The 18,441-nt window shown below is 36.6% G+C and overlaps 2 protein-coding genes and 1 non-coding gene across 4 annotated transcripts; 1 reads left to right on the top strand and 2 right to left on the bottom strand.

Annotated features, from left to right (window-relative positions):
- The first annotated feature begins 798 nt into the window (after positions 1-798).
- On the top strand, positions 799-11,915 carry LOC130728829 (uncharacterized). 2 transcript variants are annotated; one of them, XM_057580409.1, is made up of 10 exons: positions 799-1,066; positions 1,571-1,667; positions 2,132-3,058; positions 3,481-3,602; positions 4,683-5,631; positions 6,579-7,088; positions 7,735-8,057; positions 8,977-9,075; positions 9,158-9,283; positions 9,520-11,915. In XM_057580409.1, the coding sequence occupies exons 1-10, from the start codon at positions 941-943 to the stop codon at positions 11,272-11,274; spliced, it is 5,034 nt and encodes a 1,677-aa protein (XP_057436392.1). In that variant the 5' UTR covers positions 799-940; the 3' UTR covers positions 11,275-11,915. The 2 variants fall into 2 exon arrangements, with proteins under 2 accessions (XP_057436392.1, XP_057436393.1); XM_057580410.1 differs by lacking the exons at positions 799-1,066; positions 1,571-1,667 and adding an exon at positions 1,679-1,952.
- Positions 11,916-12,931: 1,016 nt separating this feature from the next.
- TRNAC-GCA (transfer RNA cysteine (anticodon GCA)) lies at positions 12,932-13,003 on the bottom strand. The gene has a single exon. It is a non-coding gene; the product is annotated as a tRNA-Cys (tRNA).
- A 1,876-nt stretch (positions 13,004-14,879) lies between these two features.
- On the bottom strand, positions 14,880-18,096 carry LOC130728836 (pentatricopeptide repeat-containing protein At2g39620). The gene has a single exon (XM_057580421.1). It carries the CDS (start codon positions 17,846-17,848, stop codon positions 15,104-15,106), a length of 2,745 nt encoding a protein of 914 aa, XP_057436404.1. The 5' UTR covers positions 17,849-18,096; the 3' UTR covers positions 14,880-15,103.
- Positions 18,097-18,441: the final 345 nt, after the last annotated feature.

Here is an 18,441-nt window from a genome sequence, read left to right as displayed (position 1 = left end):
CCCTGACATAGAGAGAGAGAGTGAGTGAGTGAGAGGGATAGGAACATCATTTGAATTTTTTTTAACAAAATGTTAATTATTAGTAAATTACTACAGATTTTATCTCTTTTTAGGGTTTGAACCTTGATTTAGAACTTGCAATTACCATTAGCTCAACCATGAGAGTTACCCACCCCACCCGACCATCATTTGAATTGAATTTAAATCGAGGGCATAGCGTGGACCTGGATTTCTAGCTGTTTGCGACATGCATTCGTTGCAGTAAAGAATTCTCGATTGTCTGATCAAGATTCAATGACTCATATTCAACAAAGACTCAAGGAGTTAATTACAACTTAATATAATTTGATTAATTAGAATTGTTTGATTTGTTTGAAGGACTATAAAAGCATGACTTCAGTGCATTCAACCGTAAAATTCCAAATTTGACATACCATAAGACATGAAATAAAAAGGTGATGCTAACACACAAAAATGTTAACATAAAAAACATGAGAGAATTTTAATGCAAGAGAATTAAAATCCATTCACTTTCTTATCATGTTTCTCCACTTTCACCAATTTTCTTATAATTATTTCAGTCACACTCTCATATAAGTGGAAAAAAGTGGAGAGAAAATAGAGATAAAAGAAATGAGAAATTTAGAAAAATAATTCATTGATTAATTAAATTTATGTAAAAACTAAGTGCTAGCTTTTATTAAAATAACCCTCCTGAAAAATTGTATTTCAATAAATAAAATAAAAGATAATGTGAAAATGAGGTATTTTTATAAGCCATGTGAAAATGAGGTGATAATAACAAGTCGAGGGTGTGGAAGTCGTGAAATCAATCAGCGTTGGGCGCGAGACGGTTCGTTTTCTTACCACCTCCCTCTGCTTTCGCCATTCCGCGTTTACTCTTCTTCTCTCAACTTCCAGAGAGAGAGAGACAGCGACGATGGACGACGCCGTTGACCTCCGACCCGCCGCCACCACCGCCGCCGCCGCATCTGATAAACACAAAGTCCAGCTTCCAATCGGAACCAAAGAAGAAGGCGAACTCACTTCTTCCGACGATTGCGACGTATGAATTCCTCTTCACACAAACCCTAGTTCCTCTTTTCCTTTTTTGCTTTCTCCGATTTACTCGTTTCCTTCCGTTTTCTTCTCCTATTTTCGCATTCGTTGACTCATATTTTGTTTATTCTGTTGCTTCACCGTTGTTTGCTCCGACGAAAATCGGAAGAATTCGTCTTATCCATGTATATATTTGTTTTCAACGTTGCGTGTTGAAACCAGCTTCAGATATTACATGTTAATCTTAACCAACTTGTGTGAAGTTTTCTGATTGTTGCTGTAGATCTGAGATTTTCAGGAGAACAACGTTCAGCTCTGTTTTTAGCTTCTGTTGAACACTGTTGAGTAGCGTTTATGCTTCGTTATTGGGTTTTGTTTGAACAAATCAGTAGAAGTTGAGAATGAGAGCGTATCAAATTTTTGAAATCGTGTGTTCAAATGAATGTGCTGTTCTTAATTTTTGTTTGGGATTTTGGTGCTGGATTTTTTACGGTGTATTATTGTTCACCAGGGAAACCTTGATGGCTCTACTGTGCAATCCGCCACCGCTGCAGCTGAGTCCGGTTCCGTTCCTTTGGAGCAAAAAAGCACCCAAGGCGTTCAGGGTGGTAAGTCTTGTTAACTGTCATTCTGTCAATTAAGAGGAAAGCATGAGTGTTAGCCCCCTTCAGTTTACCTAGGTACCAATCTCTCCTTTTGTTTGTCACTCTGCGGGCACCGTCTTGAACTCTGCGTTGCTGTTTGGCTTGTCCTGGGCATATTTTGTCGGTAATTGATAATGTTGTTTATGGAATTGGTAATTTCATCTCACCTGTTGCAAAATCTGCATATGGTTTCATCTGATGGCTATATGGTTTTCTGAGTGAGCGCGCGGGCCTATGCATATATGCATGGTAATCTGATTTATGTGTTGGGTACTATCTTTTTAATGCAATTTTCTTCTAAGCTTGTCTTGGTACCTTTTTCTTGCGTCAAGAATATTTTATCGTTTTTTTAGTCTGAATGTGTCATCCTCGTTTTTTTATTATTTTGTTGCGTACATCATATTTAATTTAGCGGCAATAATTCACAGGCTCCAATAGTACACAGGCGCAAAAGAGCATACAACCAACTTCTCAGAAGAGCTTAAAAAAGAACCAATTACCTCCCAAGTCTTCTCCGTGGACTGGTCATGTAGGCACTGATAAAAATCTTGTGATAAGCTTCTCTGATGATGAAGATGATGATAGTGAGAGTGACATTGAAACTAAAGGTAATGCATCCAGGCTGGATAGCAATTTAAAGCGACCTAGCTCATCCTTTGAGAAATCAAACAAGTTACAGTTACAACAGAATACTAGAAGTTTGCACAAGGAAATGCCCACGAGGTCGTCCTTAAACCGCACATTTATCTCATCAATGACCAAAAATCCTGGTTATAATTCTAAGGGTGCTGGATCCATGTCATTGGGACAAGGTTCACGAGCTAGAAATTTCAATCCAATGAGCAAAAAGTTTGCAAGCCAGGAGCGTGGACATGATCAAGGAGCCGTATCAAATGTCAATAAACTTCAGGATTTGCGGCATCAGATTGCACTTCGGGAAAGTGAACTCAAATTAAAGGCAGCTCAACAAAATAAGGAGTCTGCTTCTGTTTTGGGTAAGGAACAAAAAGCCATGAACCTAAAGAATGACACAGCTAGAAAAATTACTCCTGTGTCCTCAGGGGCTCCACATTTGGAGCCGAAAGAACCAGATAGGAAACGTTTGAAGCTTGGCACATCTAATGGTACCCCCCAAGCTGTTGGCAATCAGCAAGAAGCTCCTGCAGTAAAATCTATATTACTATCAAAAGATTCTATTAGGGAGAACTATTATCCTCAAGATATAAACAAGGTTGATCATAGCCAAAAGGAGATTCCATTATGTGGCGGAGAGGCAGCAGTTAACACATCACAAAGCCAACCTGACAAACATCTTAACAACTCATTACAAAATCTGCCTTGTAGATCAAGAGACGGTAAATACATTGCTTTATCTCATCTGCATCTTAAACATTTTTGTCTACAAGTTTACTTAGAAACTTTGTTCTACTATTCTGGTCATCTGAAAAAAAGTTACTTGTACTCTCAGTCAAATTCCTATATCTCTAAAATTCAAGAAATTCCTTGCAATCTTGTTTCCCCCCATTTCAATGACTCATTAGCTTTTATTATGCGTGACCTCATTTCTCTGTTTTCTGATCACATGTTTATGCAAGGCTGCTTCCAAGTGTCACTTCAAATTTCATACCATGTATTTTTTGTCAAAATATAAAAGCGTATTGTGATGTCTTAAGAATGGGTAGAATATATGGTCTAATATTATAGTACTTCGCTTGGGTTAAAGCATGTTCAGGTCCTTTTGTGTCTGAATCTTTTAAAGTTTGACTATACTCTATAGGTGATGTCAATTATGGTTTCAATCAGTCTGAGAAGCGTACTAGGCTGAACGACCCTTGCATAACATTCAACCAAAGTGCAGTGCCAGCTAATATGCCTTCCAACAATGTGCCAAAAAAAATAGTGAGTTCTGATTTTGCTATTCATGTCATTCGCTGAAACTATGCCTGTGCTTTTTATGTTTAGTAACTGACCGTAAGTTACAATTTTCTGCACATGACACTTGCTTTTATTAGGTGACTTCACTGAAAACTCCATCCGTTCTTCTGTTTACTAACTAACCACTGTAAATCTTCCTTTTCCTTTGCAAATTTATCATTTTGAATTCTTAAAAAACTTAATTATGAAGGATTGGTTTATGTAATTTACTGCGGCCTATGATTTGATATATAAAAATAACGTATGGACTTTTTTAACTTGCGATTGGTGTCCCCCTCTTCACTGTTGGTCTTTGGAAGGTGTCGAACAGTAGGTCTTAGATCAGCTGAGTTGAACTTTTGACTACGCAACAACAATCTTCAGGTGCTTTTTGGAAGTTCTATTAAAGGAGAAATAAGATGAGTCAATAGTTAAATATGTCATTAAATATAGTAATTATGAGAGAATAATTAAAGGTATAAGTATAATTAAATATAGTAGTTGACAGATTTATTAGTAGATATTGTTAAATATAGTAATTAGAAGAGAATCATTCTGGAGTTAATTAGAATTAAATTTTGTCAAGTATAGTAGTTAGAAAAGAATCTTTCTATTATGGAATTAGGGTTATTAGGAACAGGGCAGAATAAGAGAATTGGGAAAAGATAGTCATAGTATGTTATAAATAATTGAAGATAAGAGAGAGAAACTTTCGAGGTATATATGGGGGAATTGGGGCTTTAGGGCAAGGACGTGCAGACCGTCAAAGATCTGCGGTGCTGTAATCTGGCGAGATTCTCTCCGTTATTGACTTATTTCTAATAAAACAGGTTTTGACAGTCCTTTTTGTATAATTTGAAATTATCGTATCTTGTAATTTCTGTTGTTTTCATCTTCCTGGAATAGTATATGACTGTAGGGCTGATTCATGCACCAATTTCTTCCCTGAATACCTTACTGACAGTAAAAAAATTGAAAAGTTGCCTCTTTTATATCTTAAATTACAATTTTTGGGTTTTTCATGTCGGTGCCTCTCCTTACTCTCTTCTGTCATCTCTGATTCAGGAAGCAATGAGTGACGCAGTTCTTTTGAACAATAATGGGAATGTAAATGTCTCCGAAGATAGCAGCACTGATTTACAGTCATTTTTTAGTATGGAAGAATTGATAGACAAGGAACTAGAGGAAGCTCAAGAGCGCAGGCACAAATGTGAAATTGAGGAAAGAAATGCACTTAAAGTTTATCTTAAATCTCAGAGATCTTTGTTTGAGGCTAATGTTCGATGTCACGATCTTTATCACAAAAGGGAATTGTATTCGGCTAAATTACGATCTTTAATTTTAAACAATTCCAGCTTCTCTTTGTCTTCAGGGCAGCACCAACATCTTGATATAGGGCTTGATTACTTACCTAGACTTGGGTATGAATTACCCACATCTAGCTGTCAGAGGCAGGCTGAAGATAATGTTACTAATAGTCTTAGTTTTGATTCTAATAATCAAGGCATTAATTATAGGCGCTCCAATACATCCTTTCACCATATGACCGGAGCAAATTTGGGGTCTGAACCTTATGTTGAACCAGATGCCAGTACATCAGAGCCATTACCTCAAAGGGGTGATAATGCTGCAGATGGAGTTCATTCTCCTTTGGATGAATTAGATACTTCAGCTAATGAAAATGAAGAGATTTCTCCAGATGGACATGTGTCGAATCATCTTGATTCTGAATATCATAGAAAACAATACTCAAAGGCCAAATTAATGGACATTGATACAGCATCAAATGCAAATACTCCCCCCGACTGTCCCCAGGATCCTTTGCTTCTTGAAGCAACATTAAGGTCCGAGTTATTTGCACGATTAGGGAGAAGAGCTATGAAGAGTAGCAGTACATGTAACAACTTGGAGCCTGCTACTGATCGAGAGGCTGAAAATGAGGTTGGATGTGAGAAAAGACAGGTTCATCAAGGTGTTGTCCCATTGTCTAGGGCAGAAGATAGTGATCTTAGAGGTATTCTTTTTTTTTTTTTCCCAAAAGCATGCTGTGATATGTTCTTTTTGTATATAGATCATACTGCTAAGCTTGTAATGTGAATCCTGGATGCTGATAAAGTGTAAAGTAGCTTATAAGCCTTATATAAATTATAATTGTGTGTTGGGCAAACAACTTAATTAACCACTTATTTCAATAAGAACTTATCACATAAGTGTTTATTCTTAAGTTTATTTGAGAAACTTATTGAAATAAGTTGCAAAGAGCTTATAGATATAATGTTCTCTTCTTATAGGTTTTTTTTTTCTTTTCAAAAATTCAATATATATATATATATATATATATATATATATTGATAAGAAAATATATTGACTTTTAAGAATTAATAAGATGAAATGCATTAATGGAGACTATATTTAACTTAATTAAAGCATGGCTAACAGGTGCACGTGTAGGGGTGGGGGCTATATTACCTTTCCTACACTCTCCATTCTCTAATATGGTGCAAAGAAATGGTTGATAAGGTGCCTGCCTGCTATAGAGATGTATTACAACTTGCTGAAATTGTTTAAAATTGCTTTCCAGCCCAAATGCATAGGCTATTATTAATTGTCTGAAATTTAGAGATGTGGTTATATCAAAATTTTGGAAATTTGTCCGTTTGTTTTAATGAATATAAGAATCAAACTCGTTCATCAAATGCATGGAAAATAAGGCTCCAGACAGTGATACAAGGACTCTCAAAATATTGAAGATATTCTGATAAAGAAAACTAGTACTTTTTCGTGAATTACTCTCAAAATTATTGGCTCGTTTTGGTATTGAACAATTTATGAGATCTCAGTCCAATGCTTCTCAGTTCTCAATCGTGAGAAATCATAAGCTGAAATTATCTCTACTTAAGTGTTGATGAATTTGCAAGTTTATCATTTGTTTTCCTGATTAGTTTGTTCTTTAACTGTTAGATATTGAGAAGAATGAACGGAACATTTATCTGGATTCCAACGAGATTCAAAGTCAGCGAAACATTGGTGGAAATCCTTTAAATGTCAACTGCAATGCTGGTTCAGGTGATCAAGGGGATATGCCTTTTCAAGGTCTTCACTCAACTAATACAGTGAGCATCCCACCTTTGATTTTTAGGAGTGCATTTAGTGAGCTGAGAGAAGTTTCACTAATCAATTCAAATCAATCATCAAATGAAAGCAAATATATTCACTCTTGTGCTGGTTTCAATGAAAATCCGACTTCCCTCATTTCTGATGAAACAAAATGGAGCAATATGTTAGCGATCTCAATGCCTGCCACTGTTGGGAATTTGCTCTCAGAGGAAAGCTCTTATGGATACAGTCCTGCAGTTGATCCGTTTTGGCCCCTTTGTATGTATGAGCTGCGAGGAAAATGCAACAATGATGAGTGTCCATGGCAGCACGCTAAGGACTATGGTGACGGAAACATTGATTCTAATAATGCAGGTATACAAAATTAGTGAGTTCTAAAGTCTAAACCTATATATTTTGTCATTATTCTTGTCAGATGATGGGACTTATTGAAAATATCCATATGATCATTATTATTTTATTTTTGGGTGTTTTCTTAAGCTGAACTACATATTGTTTGCATATAAAAGATAAGTAGTTTAGTTGAGAGGATTGATGGATGGTATTATGTGGAAGACAATGGATTAGGATCAGGGAGAGAATATAGTTCTATTTTATCTTTGGGATTAGTGTGTAGAGTAAATATTTACTTGAAATTTCGTAATGGACCCTTAGTTAGTGTATTAATAATGACTTTTGGATCTCCTTTTTGTACTCGGACTTTTAACTATCAGATTGGACTCCTAATTGACACGCAAAGATGACTTTAGTTTTTATACTTCATATGAGGGGGAATACTGGAATTCTGTGACTGTCGGAATACTAAACCGAATCGACACATAATGCTGTTGCACTATTATTGACTATTAGATATGTGAAGATATTATAATATTACCCAACGGAATGCAATTACAACTTCTGATGTATGATTACATTTTGATATCAGCAATTTTAAAATAGTTTGTGATATATTGTTATTAAAATTCTCTTTTCTAAAGAGATTGTTATATTGTTTGAGCAGATCCTCAAGATAGACTGCCTTTGCATCAAGAAAATTGTAATGGTGTGGTAAAAGTTGAAAAGTATCACAAAGCTACAATCCTGCCAACTTATCTTGTTGGTTTAGATGTTCTGAAAGCAGATCAATTTGCATATAAACCTGTTATGGTGCATAGAAATACTCAATGCTGGCAGAAGCATTTCAGTATGACATTGGCTACTTCAATTTTGCTACAAAGTGGTTTACATGGTGATGTTCCACTATCACACGGTGGTGATGAGCGCATAGAGGTTCATGGAGCATGGAGCAAGAAGTTATCATTTCAGTGGAGAAATGGAGTTGGGGTTGTTGCTTCTAACTATCATGTTATTTTCCTAGTTCATTACACTTACACAGTTACACCTCTATTAGTTTTCACATATTATTTCTTTAGTTATGTTTCAGTCTAATATGATGCAGAAGTGAGCATAATGGATCAATTATAACTATATTTTGTTTATGATTTTATTTTGATTTTTTGAATCATTTTCATGATTTATTTGGTTATTTTATGTTATTTAAATAGTTATAATAGAAATAGGAGGTTTATTAATGAATTAGAGAAGTCTTGGAAGAATGATTGCTTGCCAATCGAGTTTTAGTATGCCTATCGAGGAACCTGGTATTTGTAAAATGAGATGTATTTTGGGCAACCTATAATCTATAGTCATTCCAAGAGATTTACCTCTGTCCTGGTACACACACCTTAAGTTTCTGGCTTTCTGCCAAGTGGGTTTTATCTTTTTTTTATCAGCTTGGTGCTTCTACTCTGCATCACACTTCCACAGTTGAGATTATAGTTGTGAATCTTTAAATTATTCACTCTTTAAGTTTAGAACCTTTATTGTGTTATGTGTACTGGTGATATCAGTGCATGTACTGATGTACATATGTTATAATGCATTAGCAATGGTTGCACAAGTTAACAAACATACCAAGGAGTTTCCATTGATGATTGTAGTGCTTAGAATAAATGATTTAATTTTTTGAACTTTGAAGTGGAGAAATAATTATTTTGTACAAGGATATTTTTAGTATTATTGAGAGCTTTTACCCCCTTATTGGCTATAATGTGAATTTTGACGATTTTCTTGGTCAACGCCTCTGAATTAATATGGCTTGGACTTGGATGTAGTGATTAACCTGCATAGTATAGTTTGAACTTCTGAATTCCTCAAATTCCTTTTTTCATGCTAACTTCCCCCTTATTTATTTCATACTTAGAATCAAATTAAGCAGGCTATGACTGATGGTGAACAAGTTGTTGAGACAGCTCTTCTTATTCTCAACCAGGAAGTCAATAAATTGCATGGTGTAAGAAAGGTAAGAGTTGGCAATACATTTGCTATGGCTAGTGATCGAATGTGTTCAAGTATCTCTTCATCTCAAAATATTTTTTTTGTAGGCTCTGTCTGTGCTTTCAAAAGCTCTGAATACTGATCCAACATCTGTGGTTCTCTGGATTGTTTATCTGCTCATTTACAGTGGAAATATGAAGCCAGATGAAGAGGATGACATGTTCTTGTGTGCGGTATGTTTTTCTTTGTTTCCGTCTTTTATATGGAGTTTGTTCTGGATAATTTTTCTTTCTTTTAATACGGAGAGGGAAAATCTACTGATATCCTTGTTTATTTTTTTTTCTTGTTGCAACTCCTGATACCAGAAGCTGTAGGCACTAGCATTATGAATTACTTATTATTAGCATTTTTAATCTTCCATTGGAGAACTGAATATGTTCCATGGAAACACTCGATTATTGTTTTCTAGGTTAAGCTCTGTGAAGGATCTTATGAACTGTGGCTCATGTACATCAACAGTCGGAAAAAGCTTGATGATCGGTTGGCTGCCTATGATGCTGCTCTCTCAGCACTTTGCCAGCAAACATCTGCTGATCCTAAGGATAGAATGCATGAAAGTGCATGCATCTTAGACCTGTTTCTGCAGATGATAGATTGCTTATGCATGTCAGGGAATATTGAGAAGGCCATTCAGAAAAGTTATGGAATATTCCCAACTACAAATGTGTCTGATGATCCTCATCTTCTGTCACTCTCAGATATACTCAATTGCTTAACAATTTCTGACAAATGTGTGTTCTGGGTTTGTTGTGTTTACTTAGTTCTTTACAGGAAACTGCCTGGTGCTGTAGTTCAGAAGTTTGAATGTGAGAAAGATCTCCTGGATATAGAATGGCCCTCTGTCCGTTCATCAGAAGATGTGAAGGAGATGGCTGTCAAACTTGTGGAAACATCTGTTGAATCTATTGATTCCTATGTATATAATGAATCAGTGAAAAGTGAAGTTAATCTCAAGTCTGCTCAACTTTTTGCTCTCAACCTTATCAGATGCGGAGTTGCTCTTGATAGCCTAGAACTCTTGAGGAATTTGTTGGATAAATATGCGAAGTTGTACCCGTCCTGCATAGAATTGATCCTGGTGTCAGCTCAAATACAAAATCAGGATGTTGGTTTTGATAGTTTCGTGGTATTTGAGGAAGCCATCAACAGATGGCCAAAAAATGTTCCTGGAATCCAATGCATCTGGAATCAGTATACTACAAATGCAATTCATAATGGAAGCATTGATCTTGCAAAAGAAATTACAGTTCGATGGTTCCACTCTGCATGGCAAGTACAGGATCTCCCATGTGACAGGATGGATACCACTGTTGATGATAATTGTTGTGTCTCAGTGGGATCGGATTCAACCGGTTATAAACAGATAGATATGATGTTTAGATATCTGAACCTATCTCTTTATAATTTTCTCCAGAATGATAAAACAGAAGCATGCGTAGCAGTGGACAAGGCTAGGAATACTGTCAGTTTTGGAGATTTAGAGCAATGTTTAAGTAAACATCTTATGTTTCTGGTTTGTGATGCATTGAGCTTGAAGGAGGATGGGTTTAATGGTGCTATCAAGAAGATGTTAGAGTTTTATATGGATAGTTCCTCTCAGGCATTGTTAGTCCCTAGGGCGCTAACAAGAAAGTTTGTTGACAACATCAAGAAGCCAAGAGTACAACATCTTATTGATAATATATTAAGTCCAGTTTCATTAGATTGTTCTCTACTAAATTTGGTGCTTCAATCATGGTATGGTTCATCTCTTCTACCCCAAACTGTTAGCGACCCGAAACATTTGGTGGATTTTGTTGAAGCCATTATGGAGGTAGTTCCTGAGAACTATCAATTAGCTATTGCTGTTTGCAAGCTATTAAGCAATGGTTACACTTTGTCTGATTTAAGCACAACTGGTCTATGGTTTTGGGCTTGTTCAACCCTGGTAAATGCAATTTTGGATGCCATTCCAATACCCCCAGAATATGTCTGGGTGCAAGCTGCAGGGTTTTTGCACAATGCTACCGGCATTGAAGCAATTGCCCAGAGGTTTTATAGAAGGGCTCTAGCAGTGTATCCATTTTCTATTATGCTGTGGAAATGTTTCCATAAGCTATGCACGACCATTGGATACACAGATGATGTTGTTGAAGCAGCAAAAGTAAGGGGTATTAAACTCTGAATTTAGCAACTGATTGAATGTCTGGTTGGTAGGATCAACATATTTGCATGCTCATAGAAACTAACAGGCCAGTTTTGCTTCTACCAGAAGAAGGAGGCCTCAACAAGTAGATGATTTTTTTCAATCAATCATAAAATATTTATACATGTTTGAAAGTAGTTCTGATGACACAAAAGTATCTTGCTTCGACAGTTGGACTTACATCGAACTTGTACAGGTACAGGTAAGTAAGGTGTGAGTACACTGGCAATTGTGCTGGTGAAAATTTAGGAATGGCGTCTTTTGCCTTCTAAATTTTGTTTTCCTTTCTGCCCCTTCCTTCTTATACAAAACAAATGAAAAAAGGCATGTGAAGAAGGTCTTCCCACCACAGAGGAATGATCAAAACATTCATTGTTACTCTTTTCAACATTCTTTTTATTATGCGGGTTAAAACTCATGTTTGCGCCACTAAATAACCTGAACTCAATCTTTAGTGTGTCTAGCATGAGATTTCTTGGTGATAATTTAGATTGTTGAAAAGAGTTTTAAGAATGTGTTTTCCAGATTATTATGTTGTGAATGCTGGTGTAGTGGTATTTGACTCTGTAATTTCATAGATTGTTACTTCCCGGATGGAATGAAAGAATATTTTGTGCCTACATTCAGTCTTGTGGTTAGTGTTATTCTTCCAGATTATGGTTATTTTTCTTGGTAACATTCACTGTCCCTTGCATAAGGATGGCAAATATCGTATAAAATCTGAAGTTAACGACCTTTAAGCATGATTGCAGTATGCACTTGACTAAAATGATACTGTAAATGATTTCCGAGTTGTGGAAAGAAATCTAATTGAATGAAAACAAGCGTGCATGTTGGTTAATCATGAAAACCGAGAGAGCAAACACATAAAAATTGAGTGGTGTAGGTAGAGTAAGTCTGCTAAAAGTAATCTTATGTTTTTTTCTCTTTTCCAAAGGTGCATAGATTATAACCCCAAGGGTCGTCCAATAGCATTTATATTACGTGGGAACAAAATTACAGAGTGATACAATAATGCAATGAGATAAGCAAGCATACTCACTCAAGCAGATTCAGAGATCTAAAACACTACTAAAATTCATGCATAAACCTTTAAACTCAAGAGTTATTCATGGATCAACTATAAATTTTGGGGCGTAAATAACTATATTTTCCTGTTTTAAACAATGCTCCATCTAAACAAAACATATAACTCTGCTGGAGTTACAATCTTTATAGTTTTCAGCGCCACTAAATGAAATCAAGCCTGCTTCAATGCAAATACATAAAGGAGAAGAAGCTTCAGTAAGAGTATACTAATAGAGGAACTTGGAGGGAGAGGCAGATGGTGGCAGCGGCAGGGAAGGCGAATAGTGAAGGTGGCAACAGCGAAGACTATGGCTGTGGTGGAGTGGGTAGTGATGGGGGAGGTGAAACACAAAAAGTAAGGGGCAAAAAGGAAAAAAATTCTACCTAGAGGATAAAATAATCCTCCTAGTAGTAGTAGAAAACCCATAGTGGGACTGAGAGATATAAACCTTCCCACCACCATCCAAAATTCCAAACTAATCAATCACGGTTCATCGGATTGGAGCAGCATTCTTCATACAAAATCGAAAAGGAAAAAAAACGAAATTAGGAAAAATATTGGATAAAAAGGGCCCAACCGGGTTCGAACCGGTGACCTCTTGATCTGCAGTCAAATGCTCTACCACTGAGCTATGGACCCATGTTGAAAGAGACGCAGGATAAATCTAATTAAAACATAATATAATCAGTCAAATGCTCTATTAGAAAGAAATGGATTCTCCACTTATCAACTGCACTTAAATCAACGTAGTATAATATTTTTCATTTAAAACTTTATTTTAATCTACACTAGAGCTATATAATAACTAATAAGGCCATGGAAGCATTATTAGGTGAAATGATTTAAGACTCCCAATTAAGTAAAATGGAACATTTTTATTTATATATTATTTAATTGTCTTACTTATATATTTATATTGTATATGAAAAATGTTTGAGACATGATGGATTAGAACTAAAAAAAAATTGTGGTTAAAAAACTTTGAATAAATTTTCAGCTCAAAATACTACAAAATAAAATAAAAACGGACGAGTTGTATTAGAGTATGCCTGAAATATAAATTGTACATACCTGAGCTGTGATGTGGACTGCTTACCTTGTCCCTTAACGTTGGATGTTTAACCATTGTTCATGGGAATGACACACATTTCGTAGTTAATCATTTATCCTTCAGTAAAACACCTCGAGTCCTCAACGAGGGGATTAGATATTGTTGTACTCTAGTCTAAAAAATATATAAATTGTTCCTAAAGCCCCACTTTTGCTGAACATAACCTTCCATGCAGTTTTTTGCATTCTTATCATAGATTAAAATCCAGCTGATAGTGCATTTAAGATTCCTTCCACAACTTGAGCAGTTGGAGTGATTTTATAGTAAACATTAGTCACCCCGGGATCAATCAGAAGAAATCTCCATAACTAATGTTTACAATAAAAAAACAATTCAATTGGAAGAAATCCTAAACGACTTATCAGGTGGGGTCTTAATCTGTATGTCACTTGTAGGCTTTCTGGTGAAGGAGGGAAAGTTTTCTCAGATGAGAGAGATTGTCAATGGCAATATGGCATGAAGGGTTTTAAATTGCGGTTTCCTGCTGCTTTGGCGGAATTGCGGAAAAACGCATGTTTATGCAGCCACAATTGCATGGACTCCATAACCCTTTACATTGCGGATCTCAATTTGAAACCTCCAAGAAAGCAAATGACATCACACTCTGGAGTCTGGACATAGATCAAGTATAACTTTGCAAGAAGTGGGATACAAATCGCACTTGCAAATATAGTATATATGAATGCTGTTTTTGCATCACAATTAAATATTTGGTTATCCTTGCTTCAACACATTGATTCATGTAACAACAGCTGGAGTTGGAAAAGGATAATAAGAGCAGTGTTTGTATCCTACTCCTTGGCAAAGCTATACATGCCCTAACATTTTCTTTATCATTAAGGCATGGATGAGGCTTGTGAAGAAAGAGACTTTGAGCTGGTGATATTGGAGTTCTGGGTTACTAAAATCACATTTTCATAGAGGTGGAAAGTGAGGAAGAAAGATAGGAATTTAATAAGATTTGGTGTGGTGGGCATCCAAATATTTTGTAGGTAGCATCTTTAAGTGGGAGATGACACAGCTAAAGAGTTTGATATGATGTAAATATAATGTGGGGTAGTTTGGTGGGGATTGAAATTTGAAAGTGCCGTGAGTTTATTGGCACATGGGATGATGTCGTAATCTTGCTATATTCGTGAGCATTGGGTTCTGCTTTAATCTTACTCCTGTAAAGTTGCTGTAGGGGATTCCTTTATATGCATTGTTTGTGCCAAAATCTTGCCAAGTTGAAAAACAATGTGTTTTGGATGCCAGTCGAGTGCAACGTGAACAGACTTTCATCTCAATCCATAAGAAGAGTTATGTTCACTTTCTGTCTTGATTTGAGTGATAACGCCTGATTGCATTTGTACCAACAGATATCCAAACATACCTTTACTCATTTCCATTTTATGTGAAGCAATCTTAAATTATATGAATCAATGAATGTCTAGTTTTAGATAATAACACCTTGTTTAAATTCTAGTATACATGATGATACACACCTTGGTGATTCTTGCATGCTTCTTTTACATTTCTAATTGAAAGGAGAAAATTTGATTGCACACCCCCTTTGGTTATGAAGAAATAATTACTTCTTCAGTTTGCTTAAAAAGTATAAAAAAATTCTTATCAGCTATATGTCCATGTTATTGCTCTCTGTTTGTAAGAAAGCTTTTAGTGGTACATGCATCCTTGGTCATAGTGGCAGGGCTTTGTGTCTTGTCAGAAAGGCATGAACCTTGTTCATGAGCTCCAACCCAACTATACCCTGGACTTTTCTTCAATCCATGGTCATTCATATTTGATCTTGTTCTTCTGGCATCAATCCATCTACCACACTGAGCATAAATATCTGACAGAACTACATAATGAACTGCATTTCTTGGTTCAAGTTTAAGGAGGTGATGGAGGGCAACCTCCCCTAACTTGACATTGGAATGAATTCGACACGCTCCTAGTAGAGCACCCCAAACTTTAGCATCAGGTTCTTCTGGCATTTTATTAATCAAGCTCATTACTTCATCGAATAAGCCGGCACGGCCTAGAAGATCAACCATGCAGGCATAGTGTTCCATATTGGGTTCTAGATCGCGCTTTCCGCACATGGACGCAAAGATGTTCCTTCCTTCTTGAATTAAACCAGCGTGCCTGCAGGAAGATAATACACTGATGTAGGAAACAGAATCAACATGGACATGAGTTTCTTGCATTAGCGAAAAAAGAGCGATGGCAAGGTCCCCTTGGCCGTGCATTGCATAACCTGAAAGCATTGCATTCCATGAGACAGTGTCTTTGTTTTCCATTTCATGAAAGCATGTCTCAGAATAACTGAGTTGTCCACATTTCGCATACATGTCTATGAGACTGTTTCCAACAAGGGTACTAGATAGAAATCCCATTCGGATTACGCAGGCGTGAAAAGCCATCGCCTCTCTTAATACTGACAAATTCGATACAGCGGGAAGGATGGTCACAAATGTGACTAAATTGGGCCTCACATTTTCTGATTTCATCTGGTTGAAGGTGGAAATTGCTTCATTAGCACGGTCATTATGCATATATCCTGCAATCATCACATTCCAAGATACCTCATCCTTTAATTGCTTGATTAAGAGAAACAAGTTTTCGGCAGAGCAAAGGCTCCCACATTTGGCATACATGTCTATCAGAGCAACTTTTACATGAATGTCTGATTCAAAACCACTCTTTTCAATATTCCCATGATAACAGATTCCTAGGTTGAGGTCATTCAAAAGGGTGCAAGCTGAAACCAAACCCACCATGGTTCCACTATCTGGTTGAATCCCACTTAATTGTAATCTATGAAACATTTCCAAAGCAAGATGTGGATCACCATATTTGGTGAACCCATTTATCAAAGTATTCCATGCCACAACATCTCTACAGTGCATTCTGTTGAATAGCTTCATAGCATACATAGGTAATTCACATTTAGTGTACATTGAGACAAGGGTTGTTATTGTTGAGATATCAGACTCCACATCTGCTTTCATAGTATAGCAGTGCATTCCCTTACCTAATCTAGGATTTGAAATTTCTGCACATGCGGAAACCAGACTCACCAGAGTCGCTTTATCTGGTTTCAAACCTTCATTCTGCATCTCTTGGAGTAGAGACAATGCTTCTCTAGGATACCCTGCTTGGACAAGAGCCGATAAAAATGCGGACCAAGCAACCAAATCTCTACCTTCAAGACTAAAAAACAATTCTTTAGCTTTCTTCAATTCACCACATTTTACATACATGCTCACAATAGGAGTAGCCACAATAATATCTGACATCATCCCTAGTTGTGAAGCATAATTATGAATTTCCTTCCCTTTCTCTAGGTTTCTCATCTCTGCAACTGCCAACAGGGCATTTACAATTGATACCTTGTTCATCTTAACATTTTTCTGCTTCATTTTATCAAGTAATTGAATAACCTCAAAGAAACAACCATGATGTACATATCCAGCCATCATTGTCGCCCATGAGACATCATCCTTCACCCGCATCTTGTCAAAAATCTGACGAGCCAAATTCAGCTCACCACATTTACAGTACATGTCAATCAATGAGTTCGAAACCGCACCACACATACATCTTCGAACCACATAACCATGAATGGACTTGCAAGAACCAACATCCTCTAACTTAGATACAGCCGGAGCCAGGTTCAAGATGCTCACAGAATCAGGCTCCACACCCTCCATCTGCATGCTCCAAACCATTTCCAGTGCCTCGCAAAGATTTGAGCTCTGAGACAACCCTGAAATCATAACATTCCAAGAAGTAACATCCTTCCTGGGCATTTTATCAAATACCTTTCTTGCACTATCCAAGTGACCCATTTTACAGTACATGTCAACAAGGCCAGTCCCAATAAAAACATCACATTCCAACTCCCTGGAAGCTATATCTCGGTGAACAGAAACACCCTCATGGAAGTCTAAAGCACCAGTACAAGCCTTCAAAACAAATGTAAATGTATACTTGTCAGGTTCAAGTCCCATTTCCAACATTCTGTGATACAAGTTCATAGCTTTCTGGAACTGGTGAAGCCTAGAATAAGCTCTGATCATAGAGTTCCATAGAATCAGAGATGGGGTTGTGATAGAATTGAATGTTGATTGAGCTAAGGTGCATTGGTTGATGAAAGAGTAGGAATTGATTAGTTGGGCAGTTATGGAATGGTGAAGCTGGTGGAGGCCAGAGACAATCAAACTGGCATGGATTTGGAGAAGAGGGTTCAAGTGTTTGCATGAACGGAGAAGGTGAAGGTAGTGGTGGGGGTGGCAATGTTGTGTTTGTGCATGGTGAGAGTGATGGAAGCTATGGTTGTGAATGTGAAATGGATGTCTTGCTGTGATGGTTCTTCTCAGTCTCATTCTGGGTTTTTGCTTTCATCACAAATGTGAAATTTTTGTTTTATTATTTGTTTTTAAAAGCTAGAGATTTAGATTTTTTTCCTATAAGAATTTAGCTTAATAAATAAAAATAGCTCTTCACGGAGGTTAATTCTGTTGCAGACTACCTAGCCAATGTTGGTTTGGATTTACCCTTTGGGAAGCACTAGGCTAAATCTTCTTTTGGAGAGTGTCATAGTTTGCTTATTAAGAACTGTATTCTTATTGGTCCTACCCCTGACGTGGTAGTGTCGTCTTAGTGTTTTCTTTTGATAGGGCCTTGCCCCTCTTGTTAAAAAAAATTGGGCTGAGTTAGAAATAGTTTTGTACTGATTTCTTACATATATGCAATGGTTGAGTTAGTTTATGTCACGAGTTTTTTTTTCTTCATACATTTGAATTATTTAAATATAATAGAGTTGTTTCTCAAAGACAAAAAAATATTATGGAGAGAAACACTTATACTAGAGTTTTTCTAAATAGTTTATGTTTGAGATTATTTTCATAAGTTGTTCGCATTAACTACCTACATGTTTTTCCAAAATCTAAGCTGAATGATGCTATTGATCGCAGTG

The sequence above is a fragment of the Lotus japonicus genome, chromosome 1, assembly GCF_012489685.1.
Source record: "Lotus japonicus ecotype B-129 chromosome 1, LjGifu_v1.2".
NCBI lineage: Eukaryota > Viridiplantae > Streptophyta > Magnoliopsida > Fabales > Fabaceae > Lotus > Lotus japonicus.
The sequence above is the reverse complement of the archived record's forward strand: the minus strand, read 5'-3'. Positions and strand labels throughout refer to the sequence as shown.